The sequence below is a fragment of the Nesoenas mayeri genome, assembly GCF_963082525.1.
Source record: "Nesoenas mayeri genome assembly, chromosome: 3".
NCBI lineage: Eukaryota > Metazoa > Chordata > Aves > Columbiformes > Columbidae > Nesoenas > Nesoenas mayeri.
The window spans coordinates 104,608,576-104,633,296 of record NC_137544.1 but is presented as its reverse complement, the minus strand read 5'-3'; the positions used below and the strand labels follow the sequence as shown (position 1 = coordinate 104,633,296).

Genomic DNA, 24,721 nt, shown 5'->3' with positions numbered 1-24,721 from the left:
ATTAGTCGACTGTATGCGAGCATGGTGAAGGCCATGACAAACCTAGGACAAGCAGGCAAGAGTGGTGCTGCCAAGGCAGGGAGGGTATGAAGGCCACGTTACAAAAAGCACCAACACTCTCACAGAGTAGCTCTTCTCATGCACATGCCAACAGGCTGAATTCAAACCGGAATCAATGTACAGAAAAGTGGTTAAGAGGAAATAAGATCATGTCTTCCAAACGGAAACCAAATAATCTTAGTTTGTTTAACAAGTCAAGAGCCTAAGGAGTGAAATGATCCCTTTTGTACAATGCGATAGGAAAACAAACACTCTGATGTTTAACGAAGAGCTGTTTAAACTAACACTGGCAGAGGGCAGTTAATAATCTTGCTTTAGCTGTAAGTAGTTGAGAGCTGCAGGAACCTTCAGGAAGGCCTTTGGGAAGAGAAGGGAGAACAAGGCACCCAGCTGATCTGAAGACTCAGCATTTGGGGAGGGGGTGATATTGCTCTGCTTTCTCAGGTGCAAATCCATCTTTCGCAGGTGAAAGCAGGGCTGAGAGTTTCTGTGTCCAAATATGCTGGGAAAGTTCACAGGAACATTGCTGGACTAATACCGATATGTGATTACCTCCAGGCACACCGGCTCATATATTTCTTCAGACTACTCAAACTAAGCTTAAACAGTGGTATCTGGAAACTCAAGATCTGTGAAAGTATAGCCATATTCTGTGTCAAATTTAGACAGCCATCCTCACAAAATAAGTAAGTATTTCCTCAACAAATGTCCTTAAAATACAGCTGGTGTGAGCGGATAATTGCTTTAGTTAATGCTTTATTTTGAGAGTTGTGGCTCCATACAGAGTGGGGTTCCCAGCAAAGTTGTCACAGAGGAAAACACTTGGAAAATTTAACAATGAACTTAAGGCTTTCTTGGCATGATATAGTGGATAACAATTAGAAAGATATCATTAAGATATGATACATAGCTGTGATTTTGTCTGAACTCATTAAAGCAGTTGTTCTCTTATCAGTATGTTAAGATGAACACTAAATCAAATATATTTATAGTACATATGTATTCTATAATTTATGATTTAAATATTATTTGATATGGTGATGAAGGCATGCCTTTGTTAAAATCTACTGTATCACTTCAAGTATTGCAAAAGGAACTGTATTTCCATCAGATCCTACAGAAGAAACTTAACACAGTGATACTAAAAAATTAGAAGAGAGGGATCAATGTCTGCTCTTAAGAGAGATAAACATCGTGTCGTATTGTTTCCCGCTGTGGTAGTTCTGCCTCCTGGGCATGGGAAGGGCATGTGTGTGCGCACTGGAGGGGACGCTGCTCGGGCACAGCAAGGGATGCATGTGAGAAGCGGGATGGCGAGTATTTATCTGCTGCTAAAGAAGGGAGGGGTGGTCCCACCACTGTGCTTCCCGTAAGGCCTTATGTATAAAGACCCAACAGATGCCATAAATCATATCTAAACAAAAGTAAATACTGAAAAAATACCAAACAAGACCTATGCAGCTTTATCCAGGGACATGCTTGTAAAATTACCTGCCCTGTACAATGCTGTTGATCTTTTTGAGTGTCATAGAAGCAACTTAGCCATAATGATATGAATACAGAACTGTAAGTCACCACAGATCTTTCATCAGGAAAAGATTCAAGTTATTTCTGTTTAAACAAATCTTTGCACAAGGCAGCAAATGATATGAAGTAGTATCTCAGCAATTTCCAAGGTGTCAAAATATAGCTTAGCTTCCAGGTTAAAGGGTGAAATCTTGCCTTAGTAAGATGCTCTTCAAATATTATGGGCCAGCTATGGGTGAACCTGACAGTAACCAAACTGTACAATGGATTGATAGGGTTCTGTTATTGTACAGATGACATGCACACGCATGCAAGTCTTAACCAAGCGGAGACCTACAATGAATTACGTATTTAGCTTTTAACACTAGCCCAGTCTTGTGGAAGAGATTTACATGGCAAGGTTGGGGACTTGGCACACCACCTGAGACCAGGGTCTGTAGATAAAGAGAGAACACAGTCCTTTCTTGTTTGCAATGCTGTTTATTTTAGAAAAGCCCCTTTGATCATCTGAATGAAAAATGTGGGCAGAAAAGTCACAAATGTTATAAAACAAAGTTTTATTCTGCAACATTTTGTCATAATGAATTGCATCTCTTTGGTAAAAATAAACTTTATAAACATTTTAATTAACAGAGATTAGCATACAAAAAACTAAACTTCTGTAAATCGTCTTTAAAAGGGGTAAAGGACTAAACTGGAGGAAAAAGGGTTAGAATTGGTCACCTACTGGCAAAATTATTCTAAACAAACCCAAGGACATTGCTTATGCTACATTAGAAACAAGCTAAGGGGAACGGTTTAAAAACAACTCTGGTTCATTTGATCAGAAAGCATTCTTACAATTCACTTTTAAATAAATAATAGTTACAATGAATTGGCAATTATAAAATGTTTTATATCACTATATGGCAGTAACATAATACTTTTAATTATGCACTTTTTAGTTTGAAGAAATGTACATTTATAAAACAGACTTGATAATGGCACTGGCAGTTAGGTGTGAAGAATGTGCTTTAAGATATAATGGCAGGTGCAACATTTAAAATATTCTACCTTTTCAATAAATATTTTGACTACACCATTATTAATGTGTATGAGTGTACTTTAACTAAAGCTTGTATTTACTTTCAGGCTGATGAAAAGTTGCAAACCCTCCAACTTCGACTTTACAGTCGGATTGTAAAATGATTGATGTGACCTTTACAAAAGCAGTAATTTAGTATGGGAATCTGAAAGGCCAATACAGGTTCATACAGTACTCACATCAGATTTACCCTGAACAGAGCAGCCTCCCTTGTACACAAGCCTCATACACTTCTTCACTGTATTTAAAGAACTGAATGTGGTCATTAATACTTTTCTTGCCAAAATATATCTGAGTCAACTGTTGGCATGAACGTTTTACATATGTCACTTAAAAAACAAAACTGAATCAAAAAACCAAAACCCAACAATCAAAATAACTTTTAATTATATTCCATTTATACTATATACACCAGGGTCTCTAACTGAGGTGGCAAAACAACCCAAACCCAATGCTAGGTACGTAAGCGAAAGGAAGGGCAGCTCTTCTCCCACTACCAAGGGAGCTCTACAACTGAGCTGGAAGCCTTTGCCTCCCAAACCGTGAGGGCAGAGGCATGGGACAATGTGGTGGAACGGGTCAGGAGCACGGATCAGCTGCCTTCTCCTTTGCAATGGGAGAGGGAAGGCAGCAAAGCATGGAGAGCGTGGCCCCACTTCCCCTTCCACGGTTCCAGTCCTCCCAGGCTGAGAGCCGTAAGGTTGGATGCAGCTTTCACTGCACACTTCTGATTAGTATGGTTTTATTGCTTGTTTCATATGGTAATTAAACACACTGTTAGCATCCCAACCCCATCCCTTCAGAAACGCTGAAGTCATTATCACCAGCTTCAGGGTTAACAGTAGCACAGCCACACTACCAGTAAGTATTAACCTTCTTAAATTTTATCTGGGGCAAGCAAGTAATTCAGAACCAAACCAAAGCATGGAGCTGAATACAACCGCAGTTTCCAGAGTACTTGGCCCTTGATCCGGCTTTCACTGGAAGCTACAGAAAAGCTGCAACCACCTTCAGCAGGAGCCAGGCAGCACCCCTCTTCACCAGTGTGCGGCTGGAACCGCAGCCCCAGCAGCATCCTGCACGGCTCACACCATTCCTCTGCACCTCAATCCTTGTTTTCCCATCAACACTAAAATCAACAAATCCTTTGCAGTTTTCCATCAAGGTACAAAAGCCAACCCTTGAGTTCCACCAAGCATTCACATCTCCACACCCCTAAATCCTAAGAACCGCTGCGTTGGTACTTCATTTTTCCTTTAAATAGCGAGTTTTATCCCTACTTTCCATCAGTAACACATGTGATATCAGATCTAATCGGCTAATGCACAACTTGTGATATCCAGAATACACACACATCTGCACACACGTTGCCCTGTTACAGGTGTAGGCTAACGGGTGTTCACACAAAGCAGGAATGCAGCAGAGTATTTTTCTTCCCTTTCAAGAAATAAAACATTCTTAAAACTGAAGTCATTGAAAAACAAAAAACGCAACTTTTTTTTTTCCTAGTGTTTGTGCTTTCAAAAACAATAATATTGGCTTTAAATTCCAAAACACAAAGAACCTGAAATACTTCAGGCTTGATCCAACAGCCATTGAGTCAGCGGGAGCACCAGCGTTGTCTTCAAGAGGCACTGGGACAGGCCCTCAGAGCAACAGACCTTCAGCAGCACGGCTGTGTTCGTATATTAGTAGACGGTTTATGGCAGTATTCGTGAAGAGACTGACAAATAATTTAAAAACAAAACAAAACAAACCACCACACTAATCTAAGACAGGCCTCCAAATAGCCAGAAAAAATGCCCCATTAGGGAAAGGTTAACTTTTGGCTGAATCCAACACTGTTTTTCAACAACCCAGACAGTGGGTATTGGTTTCCTAGGTGGCTCTGCTCCTAATTTTCAACCAGCTAGCCCAACGCCTGCCGGAAGCACCAGCTTCACGTGCTAGGGAGAACATCTATGGCACATCACGCTACCTTTTGGGAACAGGAAAAGATGACCTTTGATAGCTGTATAAGATTCTGCAACATACTTAAGGCATCCTTATACTTACAGTACTGTTAAAACCCAGTCCAACAGAACTGCTTAGCCATTTTTGATCAGAAAATTATAAAAAAACCAAAAAACTAAGAAGATGTAAGCAATTACCAAGATTAAAAAAAAACCAAACAACCACCAATAACAAACAAAACACAATAGAGGAAAAAACGTCACCATACCACTAAAACATTTTTGGCCAAAGGATGTCTGGGAAGTACCAAGAGATTATTTTATTGCAAAAATGAATTGTGAAGGAGTTTCTTCCCAAAACAGAGAGGTCCTCCTGAGCTCCGATGCACATCCATAGGCTGAAGCCTTGCTCGCTAGATGCCCTCTATGTGGCAGGAGGCTGACACAGGACTCACACAGCACAAGGCACAGTGATGAGAAACAAAAGGTATGGACAGCCCAGGTGACCAAAAAAACCAAACCAAACTAAAAACCCAACCAAAAATAAAAAAACACACACAGAAACCCGAGTGATGGGTGGAAGGGGCAAAAAACCCCAAAGCAATTTAGGGTTCACTGATCCAAAAGGAAGCTATTCTATTTTGTCTCTCAGATTATGGGGTAAGATGTTCCCTTTTCAGCCGCCATTCATCACCTTGGCCACTTAAAGCCTCCACCTCGTCCATGTTGTCACCACCATCAAATTGTTGGGTCCTTTCTTCCCCTGAATTGGTGTAGTGGGGCAGAAGGGCAGATGTTGCAGGACTGCACAGCTACTACGTGTTCAACAGTAGTCATAACACAAAGGTAACACAAGGACAACATCAAACTTGGCAAGTTTCACTGTTGGCTACATCCAAGGTGCGTGTATGCACGTTGTGCATCTGCATGAAAAGGACACACACCACCCAAAAAAAAAAAGACAATTCGTCTCAAGATGGGAAAAAAAAGAAAAAAAAAAGATTTCCTTCAGGGATCTGACCTGCACACAGCAGATTTGGGGGAAGGAGTTAAAAAGAGAAAGCTGTGGGTGGTACCCACCTCAGCTAACCCCAATCCCCACTCTTCCAGGCAGCACTTCGCATCTTGCTGAAAGCAGCTCCTGCAGTGCTACAGGTTTTCTGCTGCTGTGTCAGATGGGCTGAGAGCTGCAGCCACTCAGAGCTGCTTCACCAGCGTTTCCACAGGACCTGTCTCAGAAGAGCGAAGAGAGGATGAGTGGGAGGAGGCAAGCAAGGCCAGAACCCTTTTTTTCCCCCCCTTTCTTTTTTCTCCTCCTTTTTAATCCTTTACATGGAAGTCAGAGCCCTTAGACAGGGCAAGAGTCTCCTCTGCAGATGGGGCCAGCAGAGACGTAAATATGATCCACAATGTGCATCTGAATAAACGTATCTCTAGAAAAAAAATAAACTATTAAAAAGAAAAAAAAAATAAAAGGGATCATTAAGGAGTATGCTTTCAGGTTTTCACAAGTCATGCATCTCTTCTAATCTGAGAAGATTATTTTTCTTTTTTAGGCAGTGATTTAAAAATAAATGGCTAAATTATAGTTAGCGCCAAAAATAAAAAAGTAATGAGTCCTCTTATGGCTTTGATCTCCCTTGTGAAGGGTAAAAGTAGAAGAGTATTGCCACAATTAAAAAAAATATATGTATATATTCAACACTGACAAACACACTATTTTTTCCTTTGCTTGTGACAGTGGGTCTTTGCAGTACTTATTAAGGAACTCAAACACGTTTGGATGCCAGCAAGGTGGAGCAGAGACCCTGCTGCTTCTTTCAATTCCTCATCGATTTCTTGACATAACTCCTCAAGTGCTTTGTTTGGCTGACATCCCTCAGAGGTATCTACACAAGGTTGTGATGCATAGCCACTGTCTCCAAGAGGATCATCTTCATAGTCAACATCTGTATCCACTTCGCTGTGAAATCCTTCGCTGCCATCGCTTCCGTCATGGCTGGTCTTGGAGATAAATTCATACACCTCATCAAGGGAGGACAAGGAAGACACGCTGGACCGAGATGCACAGCGCTGGGAACCCATGCTGCTGGCACTGTAGTTGTGATCCTCCTTCGGATCGATGTTGGTGGCTGCAGAATCATTTTCTTGCAAATTTATGGAACTGGGAGGATTGAATGCGCTGCCATAACTCCTCTTCTTAGGCGCCTTCAGAGGCTGAGGTTTCTCACCTATTAAGGACAAGATAAGTCAGTAAGCAAATGCTTCAATAAGTTCACCTGCAAAATGAGCATGCTGTGGCTGGCTGACTGCAAAGTAAGCTGAACGCAAGCATTTCAGAGTCATAATATCTTGTGCACATTTACTGTCATGCACAGAGGACAACAGCCTTCAACTGATCACAAGTAAGAGCCGGAGAAGCAGAAGTAGCCAAGAATGTCTGCTTACCATCTCACACAAAGAGGGCAGGAGAAGAACTTTGCAGAAAAAAACCCCAAAATTAACTGGGGGCAGGGGGTGGGGGGAAGGTGGTTCTATAGAACTCTGTGATGCTAGCACAAAGAATAATCAAACTAGAATTGCTTCTTGACTGCTCTTACTATTTGGAAACCAGACCATACTCCCTGAAACTTTACAGAAAAAACATTTAGCTAGTAGGTAGAGAAGAAAAACAGAGTAAATGGCTTATGCTTACAGTCCAACATCCCTTGTTGAATGGAAGTATTTAACAGCATCATTGCAGTAGCAGCATCAATGTCGGATTCTGTGAAGGAGAAGTAGCAAAACGTTAGACCTCAGGTAAGCCTGACAAAATGAGGTCCCTAGAACCTACGAAGAATATCTATCTGCATATATTGGCCTACAATAAAGAGCCAGGGGGGAAATGGATTAATTTAGACAGAGCATGACTCTTCTACAGTGCAATACAGTTATAGAACAGTCTCATATCTTAACTATGATATTCAAAACCTGAATTTTCAAAAGCTGAATTCTCACACTGCACTTACCAAAGCTGAAGCCAAGAATCAGCAACATTATTAATTAGACATTCATACGATGATGCTGCTGCTATACTTATCAACAAGTGGCTTTTGTTCACACCAGCTGAGAGAGAAAGATTATGCATATGCCACAGCAAAGCATCTCAGCAGCTTCATACCCTGGTTATGTGAAGAGGCTGAGGAGCGAATACGCTCATTAACACAGCACTAATTCAGCACACTTCTCTCCTCCAGCAGTATTTTTCACACTAACAACAAGCCAAATGGAAGAAATTGAGAAGACGAGTGGGGAAAGGGCACTGCTCTAGAAAGCATGAGGATCTAAATAATAAATAGGCACTTTAAAAGATTTAGGTGAATGGCGGCACTTTTAACTACAGTGACAAGCGCTGCTGTAAAACTCCATCCTTTGCCACACAGACTGGACTACTTACATCTCAAAAAGGGCACTTTCAGGATATTATGGCAAGGAATGACATTTCCAACCAGAACAAGGTGAAAAGGAAAAGAAACAAGCACGCCTTCCCCGCTCATTTCAGGACATGCTCATGCACTTTAAAAAAACAGGGAATCCAAAGTATTCCTTTGCTCACTTCAGCTATGGATGATGGAGATATAGGCTATATATCTCTCTCCTGATACAGGAGAGAAATATATAAGACATATATATGTAGTGGACTAACCAGGCAAAAGAGGAGCAAAGCGATGGTGAGCTCCCACAAGAACCTTCGTGTCTCAGAGAAAAAGACCACATCTGAGGGGTACATATGTATGTACGTATGAGTGATGAGTGGAGAAGCAGGGCTGGAAGACAATGCATGGAAGGTGCCGGCAGCGAGCTGAATGGGCTCTCAGTCCTGCTGAACTGGAACCGGGGTGAGAATTGCTGAAGCAAAACATCAGCAACGTCATTTTTTATAGCATTTCTTCCCCTCCCTCCATCCAGCTTCCATCATATGCATTAACTATGTTAGGGTTAGTACTGGGAAAGGGACTGCAAAATCATCAGTTTGGCTTCCTTATCTTATATAATTTGGATATTAGGAGAAATTTCTTCATGAAAGGGTTGTCAGTTGTCAGGCACTGGAACACGCTGCCCATGGAAGTGGCTGAGTGACCATCCCTGGAGCTGTTTAAAAGATGTGTAGATGTGGTGCTTAGGGACATGGTTTAGTGGTGGACTTGGCAGTATTAGGTTAATGGTTGGACTGCGTGATCTTAAAGGTCTTTCCCAACTTAAACAATTCTATGACTCTATAATTGTCCTTAACTTCGTCTTGGTCAAGGAGAAATATTAGTATAATGACATCACCGTGGGAATGTTGTACCAACATGGAACTGAGCTGCTGTTTCCAACACAGGTTATAAAACATACACATGCTCCTTGTGTTTTCACTTTCTATCATTTTAAAAGCAGTACACTTTAAGGTCTATCGCATTTCACTCATTAAATTATTTTATTTTAGCCCATTTTGTCTTTTTTTTTTTTCTTGGTAGCAATAGGGCTCCTGAATTTACAAGTCATATGTATCCAACTGATAAAACAAAAAAGGATGAGGAGTTACTTTCCTCCACTACCATAATCAGAAAGTGAAATATTCCCATTCCTTTCTTGCTATCACAGACATTTTATTCAAATATATGATGTTGGTATGTAAGTACCACCTTGTTAAAATGACAAGGAATTGGAGGCATTAATGCAACACAAAATTACTACAGAATGCAAATCGCATTTCTGCATGTTAGTACCCAAAAAGAAAGAGGAGAGACACCTATGTAGCAAGTTCTTAGCAGTGCTCTGCATCACCATTAATGTGCTTTGGCTTCATCTGCAATCGCTCTCCTCGACAGAGCAGTATTCCCAAATTTATGCTTCCCCAGCAGAATGGCTGAGGAGGCACCTTATTACAAGGAATTATTTAATCTGAACAACAGCTGCCCTGTATGACCCCAGGAACATTAATGGCTTTCCTCTAATGCCAGGGAGATGCTGAACATCTTCACCAAGATGCAGAAATTAAGTGACAGCAGATACATGTTGTTATTTCAGCACCCCCAGTGTAGCAACTTGGAACAGCATCAGAACAGCAAAATCTCCAAACCTGCCACAGGACACACCAGCAAAATCATTAAGAGGAGGGGCATTTCTTGTGTTCTCTAACAAGCCCTGAGAATCCTGGGTCTTCCCAAGGAGACCTCCTTCACCAGGACGCTGCCTGGCTACCTGGGTACCACCAGAAAACCTCCATCTGGATGCACGGCAATTACCAGGCAGCTGCTTGGTCTTTAAAAACCACTTGGCTTTGCTGCCTAATCAATGTTTCCGGTTTGTGGCCAAAAACTACAAGAAACCCTCTCACCTCGACAGCCCACTGCACTAGCAACACCGGAGAGCTGGATGTCCGCTGTGCTGCTGAAGCCCTGCTTTGTCAGTGGCCCTTGGTTATCCTATTGAAAGAGCTTTACCAATACTCCTCCACTACAAATTAACATATGCTTGCTTTTTCTTGGGATCAGCCCTTTAACAAATGAGCACGATTCACTTTTCAGCACTTCTAAAAAAATTATTATCTTTGATGAGGATAAGCCTTCAGTGGCTTAAGCTTTATTACTGAGGTAGAAGACCTGTGCTCAGCAGGCTTCTGAAGAAATGCTGTGATACCTCAGCATGGTGTCTAGCTCCGTCCTGCTACCAAGGCCCACTTACATGTTTTAAAATGAAGAAAACTTTTTAAAAAGCGCATAGGGGAAAATGAAATAACTGTCTTCTGTTCAACAGCTGTTGCTACTTCTATTTGCATTTGACTGTCAATGAGAAACAGATTTCTATCTTAAATACACAATCTGTCTGGCTGTTTTTCACCATGGAAAGTGAAAGTAGAAATCCCTAGGACAGAACCATGGCCAAGTCCTTGTTACCCTAACGCTCGTTAAAACCTGTAAGAGTGGGTATATCCCAGTAGGCAGAGGAAGGGGACACCAGAAAGGCAAGCGGTGCTGCACTTCAGCAGGGATTCCCTGAAAAATAAACAGCAAAACAACCCCTCAAAACCTGCATTCTTTCTCAGTAGCAACACAACTTCGGGGTTGTCCCTGCTACAAAAGCACCAGCGTAGCTACCTCAACATCTCCTGCCCAGCTCACACGCTGCTGCCGGTGCCAATCCGACCCCTTGGGCAGGTTTGCAAGTGCAAAAGGCTGCCCAAAGAGCAGTGCCAGCTACTGCAGGCACAACCATGACGGACAGACACCATCCAAAACATCATCTACAGACACCTATGGTCAGCTTCCTAGAAGGGGAAATGTGTTGTGCTACAGAGTTCCTGCCATGGTTGGAAGAGATCATTCACCCACAGTAATATCCTAAGCATGACTCGGTCCAATCCAAGCTTTTTCTTTGACTACAGTTAAATAACATTTATACAACATAAAAGCTTGTGGTTGTGGACATGACTTGTTTTCTCCTGCACTTACTTCATTACTAGTGCAGGAAACGCAGAAGGATACAAACTTGGTTGAGGAGCGGCACTGCAGCCTACAGCATCAAGACCTGTATTTGGAGTCCATATATTAAAGCCATCTTATTCCTCTATCCCAGGAGTTAAAATGAACATTTTTCAATTTTTAAGGTGATACCTTAAACTAAACAGACATCATGAGGATCTTCTGTTTACCGAATTAATATCTAGAACTTAGGTCTTCCTGCAAAACAACATTGGCAGAAACACCGGCTCGTGCTCAACTTTTTGGTGAGGAGTGAAAAGTAACACACACCTGTGAAGCACTCATCTAAAGCACACCTGCCGTTCCACATTCCCCTGCAAATCCTGTCATGCTTTCCCACCCACTTATATCAACCAACCAACTTTAAGGCACTTCGGCGGCCACATCCCCAGGTTTTATACATTAAAGTTTGCTGCCTTTTGTTCTCAGTTCTTGGTTAGCAACAAAACTACTGTAGAGATATGCGGCTTTCAGGTTTGTTTTGTACCAAACTCTTCATTCTTAACTAGGTCATATTTGGGAGTGATGTGTCTGCTAATACCTTGCTGGCAGAACTAGATGGCCTGTGTTACATCTTGAAATTCACCTTCTGGCTTTAACTTAATACACAGGTGGCTAACATAATGAGCATGCATTCTACTACATCAGTTGTTATCATAATCTAGCAGACTCTTCAGAGCAGGTCCATACACATCATCAGCTGGGTTTCAGTACATGCTTGTGACTAAAACCCAGGGAGCAGAGCGAAAGAAAATTAAATGTTTACCTTTGAGAGATCGGCCATGATTCTGCTGAAGGACTGAAGTGAGATAGTGAGGGGATGCTGACCTACTGAAAAGAAATTCAACACGTCAAAGTCAAGCCCTAATTAAATAAATGATTTGTACAAAGTACAGTAAACACAATACTATGATCACAGAAAAGTAAAATCAACACAGTTTGGTGGGCAAGCAATTTCTACTGCCCTAAGTAGATGGCTTGATACATTGGCTGATGGTTTATGTAGCACTATAAGCCAATGGATGTAAAAACATCTCCAAACACACACTAAGCAAAAGTCTTGTTGGCAAAAGATACTAACTTCTACAGATTTTATGTACTCGCCTAAAGGCTGGAATTTAATGAATATATGTATTTTTTTATAGTAAGTAAAACCTACATATGAACAAAACATTAGCTTATACAGGAATGCTGACAGCTCAGGAACAACAGAACAGGTAAGGACCGGTTGTGTTCATCTGCTCCTGGAAACGGTGGTGGGAGATTAACAAAAACAAACGATAGTGTCGTGCAAAAAGCTGAGGAAGAACAAAAAGAAACCAAACCAAGATATCTGCTCATTTTGAAGTTATCTGAAGCCAGGCTGTTTTGGTGATGCTGTCTGCTTTTTTACCTTATCAGATCAGCTTTGTACCTGGTGAAGTACTGCTTAATACCTTACAGCATAGTGGGCAAGTTAAAACTTTCACAGGGTTTTCTGCTACACATTCAGTCCTAATTACTCAGTTAATTAGCATGCAGTTATAAATAAATACAATAGAAACAGTACACAACAATTAAAATTGCATGAAACATAGCAATCAATGTGCATATTTTATAGTGTCACTGGAAGAATTCAAAGGGTGTTAAGCAGAATTTTCAAGCCCAACCTTTAACAGCAACCTTATGAGATTAATGGGGTGATTTCTATCATTAAGGTGCATTTACCTTTTATATTTACCAGATTTGGCAGCATTATTTTCCAAAATAAGGCACAGCCACAAATCCCCACAAAAATCACAAAGCTGGTAAGTGCTTAATCTTTTTAGTTACTTGTCTAGATCATGAACTGAAACCCAAACAATTAGTTCAGTTTTCAAAACACCTTTTTAAAACTAACATCTTCACTCTTTAAGTTGCATTTTGAAGAAAATATTTGTCCCTGGCTGGTGCTGTGGCTGCACACACCTCGACAGCCCTGAGACCAGCTGCTCTGCGTAGCTGTTAGTGAGGGATGTCCCTTCAATACTCACTGCTACAACTTGCCATCATTATATCCAAACTCAGCCAGCCATTGGCAACAGCTCCAAAGGCTGGGATAGTACAGGAGAAGAAATAATAATAATAATAATAATAATAATAATAATAATAATAATAATATCTCGAAGCAAGGTGGCTCGAAATGCATCACCTGAGCTATGTAAGGAGCTCTTGCACCACTGCAGCCTGCCTGGCGCTGGTAACCAAAGCTACTGCAAAGGAGAGTAGTATTCAAGCATTTCCCAGTGTGCTAAACAAAGGGAAAGGATCCAGTGCAGCTGACCATGAACATGTGCAAAACTTGAGTTCACTGTCCAGTATGTTTTCTTGTAGGGGTGATGGAGTGCAAAGGTAACAGATCCAAAAATGGGGGGAGGCGGAAAAAGAAACTAAAAAAAATCACAAGGAACGCAATGCACCCACCCCAACAGGGCTGGTTCTGCAGTTTGCAGGTAAATTGTACAAAGAGATGCTAAACACCTGCATACTTTTGGCTGAGCTCAGATGCTTTAAGAATCACATCCACACAGAGCTTTCCTACAGCAAATTAATGCTTAGTATTGATTAAGAAAAGCTATGCATAAGGTATTTACAAGATGAGGACCCTGGCCATCCCCTCAGCCCAGGGATATAGTACACGTAGTATAACACGAGAAGCAGAATGCAGCTAAGGGCCTTGCACCGACTTGTTGAATAAGCTGTGCAGGAATAAAATGCACCAGTGATGCCAATCATTTACAATGATACAAATTTCAGTGTAATCAGACACAGATTACCATTTTGGATAGTTTCTGCTCAAAGTAACACTTTAAATTTTAAAATCCTGCTGAATTATAGGTATATTCATGGCAAATGCGTTGTAAAATAATTATGAACACTAGAAAAATTCAGAGACTCTCACAGTCAAATTCTAGCATCGCTCTGTAGATAAATTTGGACAGTCCTTCCAGCCTCCCTCCAGCTGTACTCTCTGGGCGTTCTCTTTCTTTCCACACACAAGGCAGCCCCTTGGGGCCCCTTCCCCAAAATTAGGCCAGAATTTAAACCTAATCCAAGAATTTTTAAACATGGAAGGGGACAAAAAAAAAATCTGTTTTTCTGCACATGAAAGTTGTACAAATATTTTATTATTAAAGGAAAATACACTAGCTTCCATTAGGAAGAAGTCAGGTGTCTTAAAATGCTTGTTTTATTTTGTTGTCCTCATAAATACAAGCACTGCAAAATCCTTCACATATTAGAGTCAGTGGGAATTTTGCCATGTGGCTTCATTAGGACCAGGATTTCCTTGTAATTGTGATTGTTGGCAAGTGTGACTAGTCCTTCAGTGAAGGAAAAAAGTTACCAAGAACAACAGCTTCAAATAAAAGTCCTGATCTTGCAAGTACTTTAGCCTTCAGATAAAATCTCTCCTTCCCTACACCTTATTTCAGTATCTTGTATTTAAACAAGCTAAGTAAATCAGACTTCAATGCTTGTATCATCGGACTAATCTTGAAGACCTTGGAGATATTAAAAGCTTAACTGGTCAAGGCTCTTAACCTGCCCTAGGCTGAGTCTGTCTTGGCCCTCTGTTCCTCTAGCTGGACAAACAACATCCAGAGGTCCCTTCCCATCTGTATTCTCTAAATTTTCAAGTTTGACTGTGTTAACACAGACACAGTGTCAACAAAGCTTTCAAGGACCACATCTTCACTCGCGTTATACTGAAAAAACAGAAGTCTGTGCCCTTACATAGAAACATTAATGCCTCTAAAAGCATTATCATCTTGAGACCAATTACAGTAGTTTCCAGAGTCTTTGTTCCCACAAAACAAAGCCTGACAATACCATCAGCCTTCTCTTTCCGATTTGAGTATTTCTTAAATACTTCAGGGTTATTTTAGTAACACTCCTGTTCCAGGGGAAGCTGGAAAACAGGACACTTGTGCCTGGCTCGTTCAGACCCAAGATGACCCTTTATGGCTCAAGACAGCTGGAAGGTCAGACATGACTCTTACATCTTGCAGGTTACAAGCCCAACTGGAACAGCCCACGCCAAACAAACCGTCAGCTGCTGCCAGACAGCGAAGGTTTGCACCAGGGTGCCAGCTCCCAGGGTCAGCGTCCCGTTGGACCCTTAGAAATGTCTGCTTAATGCTATCTGTTCTACATCCTGCTCCAGTAACCCCAGTTCCTCCTGTTTGTTAAGGAAACTCCTTGCAGTAAAGTTAAGGCATAGGGCAATGTACAGAGACCTTAATTATCTCTTATCTCACTCAAATTCTCTGCTGAACTAGCTAAACCAGCCACATGCCTTCCTAACAACTGAGTTCACCAACAGCAACGCATTCCTCTCTTTCTGTCCTCCTCCTCCTCACCATCCTGCCTCTGTAGGCTGACCCAGCTGCCCTTCCTCTTCCTCTACTGAGAAAGCATGACGTTGACTTCAAATGCTCCCAAAATCTCTTGCCCAATATTAAAATGTGTCAGATGAGGAAGCCTTGATTTCAGAAGTCTTGCTCCACCTCAGAGTATGTTTATGGTAAAGGCTGTTTTTCCCATCCCTGCTGCAAAATGCTTTTAACAGCCTCAGAGAAAAACACCCCGCTCTTAGACCCACCTCTCTCAGCACTTCAGGTTGCAGAAGAGTTAATTGTTTTTGACAACAGCATAGAACATACATATTTTATAACCAGGTGACTGACTTAGAGAAGACACACACCTCCGTCCAAGCTAGCAGCACCAGCCACCCTACATCAGTCCCAGTGCTTCAAGAAGGATTTTGCTCCAGTTCCTGGGGCTGCCTTCCCTCCAGAGAAATGCAGCTCACCAGTAAGCACCCAGCACAGCCCTGACCTCTTTCTTTTAACCTCTCCCAGTTACAAAGATGACTGGGGCAGGAACCCCAGATCTGCTGTCTGGGAAGCCTGAGCTCATTACGTCTCCCCGCCTTGTCTAGCCGGTCTCACCTCAGCGCCACTCAAATTCTTCTCTCGGGTGGCAGCTGGTAACAAGGTGTCAGCATCTGCCCGGGCATTTCCTCTGCTTGGTGGAGGAACGTAACCACGCACCATGCTCCGATGGAGAAATTCACCTACCTTGATGGTGATGCTGGCGGAGTATAAAACGCAAGTGCTGAGGGAAAAGGCTGCTTTTTCAGTGCTTGCACAAGAATAGGTTTATATTCTGGGTCAACACACCATAATGAACCTTTTCCATTCACCTGCAAGGAAGAAGTAGCGCAAATTAGAAAATCCAGGGAAAAGGGTGTTGTAGTCATTTCTAATTCAGTATTCCCATGAAGCAGCAAAATGCAATGACGTAGGCATCCACCGCCATACAGCTGGTGTACATCACCTGCACAAAAAGTGGGTGCTCCAAAACTGAGCGCATGGTGCCTGGACCCCTGTTATACCATATGGAAACACCCGTCTTGCAGCTTGGGATAGCACCTCCACTCATGCTCATCCACTGAAAGCTGTAAACCTTATTTAAACACTTGGTAAACACAGCTGTGATTTTAAGGATCCGTTCAGGCATCAATGAATTGATCAGCAGTCTTTTGATTAACAGGTTTCTAAGTAAGAAACCAAAGCACCTTTCCCTTTGCTTAGATATGGCCACATACTAATTTAACTTTACACCACCCCATCAAAGCAACTTGCTGGATGCTCAGCTACAAGAAGGATTATTCCCACTTTTTCAAAATCTGAAAACCTAATTAATATATTTTTTCATGCACATAACAATGTAAGCACCACTGTGCTAGTCATTCTTGATATTAAATTTGATATGCCAAAAGTTCAGCAAGATAAAGCATCTCCTGCTCTTCTCAAGTGTTTCTTCACATACTCACTATATAAATTTAAAAACCCTGTTTTTCAAGCCTGTTAGTTCTTGGAGCATAAAGAGGAAAATTAAATAGGAAGTTAAAACAATTCTATAATCACTGACCTGATATTCCAGCTAACAGCTCTACAAGCAGAAGAGCTAGTTTTTTTGGGGGGAAAACAGATGTTACGGGGTGATCGTGCGCATGGCAGAAGGATGGGGCAGCTCTACACCTGAATGGGAAGACCTTTCTATAGGACTTTTTGGGGTAAAGTCTCAAGAGCAAAACCCCAAGCTTCATGGAGCACCTCCTGCGAGCCCACAGAAGTCAGATAGCCTCCTCCAGCCAGTATCGAGGGGGTATCAATACCATTTTATGGATGGATACTCCATGACCTATTTAAGACAGAAAAAGACCCAAAAAGCGTGTAAGTCTGTGGTCCTGTTTAAGTCACAGGACTTTTCCTGAAAAGAGGAAATATTTTGCTCTCAATAGTGAAAAATCAAACCAGGGAGAGCTCCAGCTGAGAAAGAAAGATGCTGCTCTGTAATTTTAGTTGAAGCTACTGTCCTTCATACAGGTGTCTCTGAGCTGCAGCATCTCTCAGTTGTGTTATTTTTTTTTTAACCTGAAGCTTTCTTATACTAAACTTTTCATGCTAAAACTGAGCATAGCCTTTAAGATACCTATCAAGAAGCTTATCTTTAATTAAACAGACAGTTGCTTCACTGTTGGTGGCTAGTGGAGTGACATAGCTGGCTAGGCACTTACAGGGGGTACCCTCCCAACAGGTTCCATCATCATCTCAGTGACAAACACCCTAGTATCTTCCCTGCACCTCTGCTGGACCCCAACCCTTTCCCCAGCATCCCAACCCTGCCCAGCTCTGCCTTTTTTTCCCCACTTCAGTAGCTTTGAGGCTCTCGTCCTCAGGGAGCAGTGGGAACTCTCCCAAATAGCACACCACTGCTCTATACCCTTTTATCTACTACTTAGGACAAACACATCCACTTGACACCTAATTGGGTTCAACTGTGGGCTGGAATGGGGTTAGCTTCCCCTCTTTCATCTTCCCACCAGCTTGCAGCCCTGATAATATAATACAGTGATTTTGGGTGGGTATTACTTCGTGCAGTAAGATTAGGTTAGGTGTAAAGCAAAAATCACACTCCTGCCCACCATTATTTGTACTAAACGGAGACACTGAGCAAAAGAGATGATATGGCCATGGGGCTGTTCCTGTGCACCCCTGCACTCACATCTGCTGATGAGCAAAGACACACAGAGGGAAGTCAACACAGGTCCAAAGTCCGTGCCATGCTTTAGGGGAATGCTGTGCACAACTGGAGCTGAAAACCCCACAGAACGCTGATACATCCAGCTTTAAAACAAAACACCAGTCTAACTACAGCAACAACAAAACACTCTGCCATTTCTCCTAGCAAAGACAAAGCCTAGATGATCCAAAATGCTAAACTGCCTCTGGAGGTCAATATTTCACATCAACAGTGGGACAACTGTTGATGTGCTAGCTGAAATGTACATATAACTTCTATTTAACATGTACAGAAACAGCCCTCCAGAGTCAGCGTGGAGCAGCCACCAGGCCATTTTGACTCTTCATCTCAAAATGAACTGACAGTTAAACTGTTCCAAGATGATTTTTTTTTGTCTATCATCTTTTTCTTCATATTTCTAATTTGACTTGTAGGATTTTATCTAGTCAAATAAAGGAAACTAGGAAGGAAAATAATTCCTGTGTTTTGAAGCACTGGGGCTATTTTGTAAAGACAGTAAGTTTCCAGCCCCCAGCATTCTGGGGCTTGATTACAGCAACCTGTGTTTGAAACAAGATGCCCATCATGGTGCAGACTTCTCCTTTACCTTCACCACCAACCTGCAGTGGTCCCTGCCCTGCCAGCAGTGAAGTACAACCACTGGGTATGACCAGACCAGCGAGGAAAGCCCAAGGAGCAACTTAAGTGAATGGAATCAGCCAGTACCGGTGGCTCAGGGTTGCTGCAGATGTGGGCACCCATCTCTACACTGCAGAAAGCCCCCCATGAGCAGCAGCCCTGGGCAGAGGCTCCATTGGGCTTGGGCAGCTCTCACCAGCTGCTTTTACTTGAGCTAGGTCAACCACTGGAAAATATTGTCTGTGTCCATGAAGGTATATCGTATGTTCACCAAGAAGTTTATCAGATAATAGACATCTCTCTCCCATCTCCACAGGCTTATAGATGGGACCTGCTCTTTGTCTGGATATTTGAACAGCCACAAAGATTGTTTACCACCATCTCTTCACAGAACAAAACAAAACAGACAAAAAAAACCCTAAGGAAGGAAAAAAAAAAAAAAATCACCTAAAACACATACCTACCAAAAAGGAAGGGAGACCTTTTGCACATATTCAAGCCCTGTTCCCTCAGCCACCAGAGGAGACAGTGGCAGGGCCACATCCGTTTGAGCAGTGGAATGCCAAATTGATGCTTGACATGGACACTGCTCCAGCCTCCTCACACCTTTTCTCCCCAGTAGTATTAATAAAAAAATCCCCAAACCCACAGCTGTAAAAACAAGTCTAGCAAAGAGCAGGGGGACTCTTCAGGACTTCCAACTCCAAAATACTTTTCATTCCAGATCCTCCCAAGCTATGTATCAGACACCACTCCATCAAATAAAACCACATCCCACTGTAGACCTCTCTTCACCTGACTCCAAGCTGTGTGACAGGGCTTAAGATGCAAAGACCATTGGCTGTTACTTCTGAGGATCACTAGCCCACAATCACACCTCATCTTCAGGGGCACCATGGCCACAGCAGGTATGCTGGAAGTCAAGCAGGTGTCTCAGGTACCAGCTCCAGCACTGTCTCCTTACTGTTCATCAGTTGCAGCTCTCATCCACCATTGCTAGAGAACCATCAAAATCTCATTTGTCTGGGTAACTACAGACATCAGCTCAATTGCAACTCTAATAAAGGGTATTTCAGCCTGTGAGTCTATCACCTGGGGTACACCTTGACAAACCACTTAAATACGGCAGCACCACAATATGTGCATACAGAAAAGGTAATGTATATTTTAGTAGGGCAGAGATTTGACATACATACATCCTGTTTCCATGGCATGAGAAGTTCTTCCTCTCAACTGAAGTGCTGGTTCATGAGACATCTCAAAACAGTTACTTTCCCCTCAGCACTCTTCAATTCATTATAGGAAAAACACAACATAAAATATTTTTCAGTGATCCAAGCAAGGACAGCCTCTCTTCAAGCTCTGAATGCCATCGTAGACTTTTGAACACCCACAGCCTGCTGGGACAGGCAAAGCAAAGGTATTTATCTGGCTGATACGAACATACGTGCAAACAGAACAACCATCCACAGCTACGTCTGCAGCACCATGAGATGCAGCTTGGTGGAACTGGCTCTGCAGAGTGAGAGAGCTGGTGCTGGGGTACCACCTGCATGTGCCTGAGAGGTTTCTTCACATCTGCTACAGCAGGGTCTTGTGGACAATGTCTGGGCACAGTGAAGGCACAGCAAGCACACTCCTGCAGCACCTCTTCCAGGTTAGCGCCCGCCAAAATTAATCCAGTTCATGAGCCCCAAAACTGCCCTGCAGTGCCTGCTCATGTGGGTAAGTAAGTGGTGGGGGAGGTAGAAATGAGGAGATTCACTTTGAAACATGAAGTCCAAACCAAAATATTAGCATTATGACAAACATGAGGAAGGACTCTTCCTAGTTCTGCTGCCAGATCTCCAAGAGATGACTTTGTAGCTGACAGCCGCCACCAATAGCCAGGGAGGTATCAGAATGCAGCCTGCCCTGGGATGGGGGGACACAGATTCTCCCCTCCTGTCAGACTTGTGCACACTCTTCTAATACAAGAGCCCAGATTCATTTGAAAGGCCTTAAAACCCTTCTTACCCTGATATTACAAAACAAAACATGCTCCTCATGCAACAATGTCATAAGAAGCTCTGCTTCCACAGGCACTCTGGATAGAAAAAAGCCGTCTTCAAGACATAATTAAGATCCCACTGTAGGGGAATATAGGAGAAGATTTGGCGAGGAGGTTAGTTAAATGTAAATATGCTCAAGTGACTTGCACCTGTCTGCAGAAAAAGCACATACATCACACTAATCGTTTTACTGACCTCGTGTGCTTGATGAGTAGAACCTCTGTGTTAGATAACATAGGCCTGTGAGAAACCCCAGGCACCTTATCACTATGTCTGAGATTCCTGCTTTGTTCACAACAGAAAGACCAGGAGGCTGTGCCTGCCTGAAGCCTTGAAATGCAGGTGAGCTCAGCAGGCCTGGTGATCTTCCAGCAGGGCTGAACTGACCAGAGCCTGTGTCCCAGCTGGTGTCACATCTGCCTGGGAGCTTAGGTGCTACTTCGGAGATCCCCCAGCAGAGAGATAACTAAAATAAAACTTGCTCTTTGCAATGCATTTGTGGCCTCTGGCTCTTCTTGCGACGTGCCTGTGTATGTGTACACAGCCACTAACAAAGAAAAAAGGAAGAAAATACAAAATTATCTTGGCCTCTCAGAGAAGCACACAGGGCATTGCTAGCACATGGTTACAGGCAGCACAATCAGCAAGAGAAGCTTGCAAACTCCAGCCGCTCACTGCAAGTGACACATGAGGAGCTCGTCCAAAGGGGTCTGCAGCATTCCAGTCATGCCCTGAGGAGTCTGCATATGTCAGACTTACTTTGCAGGAAAAATTTGGAGCAGTACCCTCATCTGGTCCTTTTCTAAGTAAAGATTTAACTACTATGTCCTGGAAATGAGAAAGCTTCGGCAAAGTTTCAGGAGGGGCTTTTTTGGTGTGGTGTTTTGGGTTTTTTTTGGTAAATGCAGTTTCTGTTTTTAAGCTCTAAGAGAGATGTGCAGTCTTCATAGCCTTGTGAAAATAATGACAGAGCATATCAGCATCACCTTACTGGTAGTGGTGGTACCTACTTTATGTTTTGTCTTTCCTACCACAGGTGTCACATCGAGCAGCAAGCCCTCCTTTAGCTTTTCTTCAACCACTCCAAGCCCAGCAACACTGGCGGAGTCAGCAGGGTGAGGAGAGGACCAGACACTCTCAGGCTCCTGCTGCCCAAATACCAGGACACCAGGTTTGGCTGATAACTGCTTAGCGGCGAGGGTTTCCAGGCTGGAAACGGCTGAGCATTACAGGGCAGATCCACAGACAGCAGGAACTCGTACACAGATTTAGGATTCTGGAGGAGACCAAGGGGAGACCTCATGGCGGCCACAGCTTCCTCACAAGGGGAGGTGGACAGGCAGGCACTGATCTCCTCCCTCTGGCAACCAGTGACAAAATCCGAGGAAATGGCAGGAACATGTGTCGGGGAGGTTTAAGTTGGACATTAGGAAAAGGTTCTTCACCCAGAGGGTGCTGGAGCACTGGAACAGGCTCCCCAGGGAGGTGTCCCGGCCCCAGGCCTGACAGTGTTCAAGAAGAGATTGGACAACACCCTCAGACACATGGTGTGAACTGTGGGGTTGTCACATGCAGGAACAGGAGTTGGATCCGATGACCCTTGTGCGTCCCTTCCAAACCAGGACATTGTGTGATTCTAGATTTCCCTTCTCTGCCCCAATTTTTCTGAAACTCATGTCTCCCTTCTTGGAAAGAGATACCCAGTCCTTCAAGGGGATCTTTGCCATCTGCAGCAGCTTGTGGTTGCTGCTCAGGTCAGCATCCTTCACACACACACAGATTGCAGCATCTTGGTCCCCTGGAGCCACATTAAAAGCCATCCTAGCACTCAGCAGGTCTCACCTATGGGGGAGTTTCTGGCATTGCCACACAGCAGTAAAAAGTATTTTTTTTTTTTTTTTTTATTCAGAGCAAAGCTGCTACTTGGGAAAACAAGACCCTAACAATTTATTGTAAAAGCAGGGATACTGAGAAGTGGTGATGTTCAGTCCGAACAGGACAAGGCAGCCCTTCCCAATGCCCATGCAGCTCCAGGATTTCCCTCTACAGCGAAAAGCTGTCAAGCACGCCAAGCATCACATGCATTTCTGATAACAAGCCTGTTACCACTTAGGCTGATCTCCAAGCACAGGGGTCCAGGATTTGTTTGTTGACTTTTGGTATGTGGTTTGTTGGTTTATTTAAGCCAGAGCCGGCTCTTTAAGGAATAGGATGAGAAATGACAGAGGGAGGAAAGAAGTCACTGATAAAATCATAAGAGGCAGAAGAAGAAAGAATTTGTACAGAAAATAGTATCTTTGACTTTAAGAAGTTAAGCTTGTGTCTGCACCATGCAGAGACACACGCTGCTATGTTATGACAGACGTTAAAGCAACACAGTATATTAAATGCAGGAATTAAGTGTAATTGGAAAGCTAGAGCTGTGCTAAGTGTAAAAGAAGATCACAAGTGAAAGAAAGAGTCAGTTTAATATTCCAGACAGCTATTAGACTGAGAAACACTCAGCCACGTATATACAGTGTGCCTGTAAGCAAGGGCGCCCTGCAGAAGACCACATCTGCAACCAAATGGGCAACACCTGCACTGGAAAAGCAGGGAAGGAGGAACACACCCTGAAATTTCAGTATGGGAAAATAGAGAGAGCATCAGTTTAAGAAGCTTCAGCAAAAAGACATCCTAAGACAGATGTCTAAAGTTTCAGGTGGGTATTGAAGGATAACAAAATCACAAGTAAGTGGAAACTGTGTCCTTTGCAAATCACATCAGCCAGCTTTAAAAAGGATGCAGCACAGCTGGCTCTACCCAGGTCAGTACTAAAGAAAATCAAGAGACTTTTGTCGTCCTGTGATTTGTCAGAAGTGGCATTTCCAAACCAACTGCAGATGAAGTGTTAGAGGACATGAAGGGAAAGGGGGGAAAGAAAAAAGAAAAGAAAATACTTTAGAACCACAGAGTCTTCTCCATTTTCCCTTGAACTTCAACCTTAACCCACCTCCCTCCCGCCAGGTCTCACCTTGCCATGGCTTCTCTCCACTTTCCGGAAACACTTGTTCAAGGAGAGGTTGTGTCGGACCGAGTTCTTCCAGCCGGTGGGTGCCGTGGCAAAGTAGGGGAAGCGCTCCAGGATCCAGCTGTAGATTTCTTTGACTGGCAAGCTCTTGTTGGGGGAATGCTCGATTGCCATGTAAATGAGAAGGCTGAAAGAGTAAGGGGGTTTGGAAGTGGATGATGTCTTTTCGGGGTTCTGGTAGCAGGACGGTGAGAAGGATGGCACGCTGTCGCCCTCAATGTCATACAAGGGGCTAACGATCGGAAGACCTTCACTTCCAAGGCTGAAGTTTGTTAGAAGGTTAGTACTTTCATGCAGCCAGTTCAAATTTGTGAGCTCGTCATCTGCTGAATCTCTGTCCACCACAGTGGCCTTTGGCCTGCCGGCATCGCCTGCATCGGGCAAGCTTCCCATCCCATGACACTGCCGTAGTCCTGCAGCTTTTTCTGTTCCTGGCGTTTCAGCTTTCTTATCCGGAGTCATTCCAGTGACTGGACCCATTTAGCTTTATCGGTCTGCAACAAAGGACACAGTCAGAAAGCAATGCAAACCTTCAAAATCATGTTCAATGGCAGCCCACCAAACCCAAATACAGGTTTATACCACCCCCATGCTGTGCAAGAATACTGTAGTCACAGATGAGAGCCAGGGTCCAACACCAGCCCCCTGGTAATCTCATGAGCACATGATAACTCCCCCTGGTTTATAACTGGTAAAACACTGGCCCAGGCTGCCCAAAGAGG

General features: G+C 43.1%; 1 protein-coding gene across 1 annotated transcript in view; it reads right to left on the bottom strand.

Annotated features, from left to right (window-relative positions):
- Window positions 1-4,058: 4,058 nt before the first annotated feature.
- FOXN2 (forkhead box N2) overlaps window positions 4,059-24,721 on the bottom strand; it is a 35,149-nt gene continuing 14,486 nt past the window's right edge. Inside the window, exons 2-6 of the mRNA XM_080340883.1 lie at window positions 23,943-24,493; window positions 16,229-16,353; window positions 11,896-11,960; window positions 7,319-7,387; window positions 4,059-6,854 (exon numbers count right to left, since the gene is read on the bottom strand). Of these exons, the coding sequence (XP_080197009.1) occupies window positions 6,340-6,854; window positions 7,319-7,387; window positions 11,896-11,960; window positions 16,229-16,353; window positions 23,943-24,479 (1,311 nt within the window). The 5' untranslated portion in view covers window positions 24,480-24,493 and the 3' untranslated portion in view covers window positions 4,059-6,339. The remainder of the gene's footprint in view (window positions 6,855-7,318; window positions 7,388-11,895; window positions 11,961-16,228; window positions 16,354-23,942; window positions 24,494-24,721) is intronic.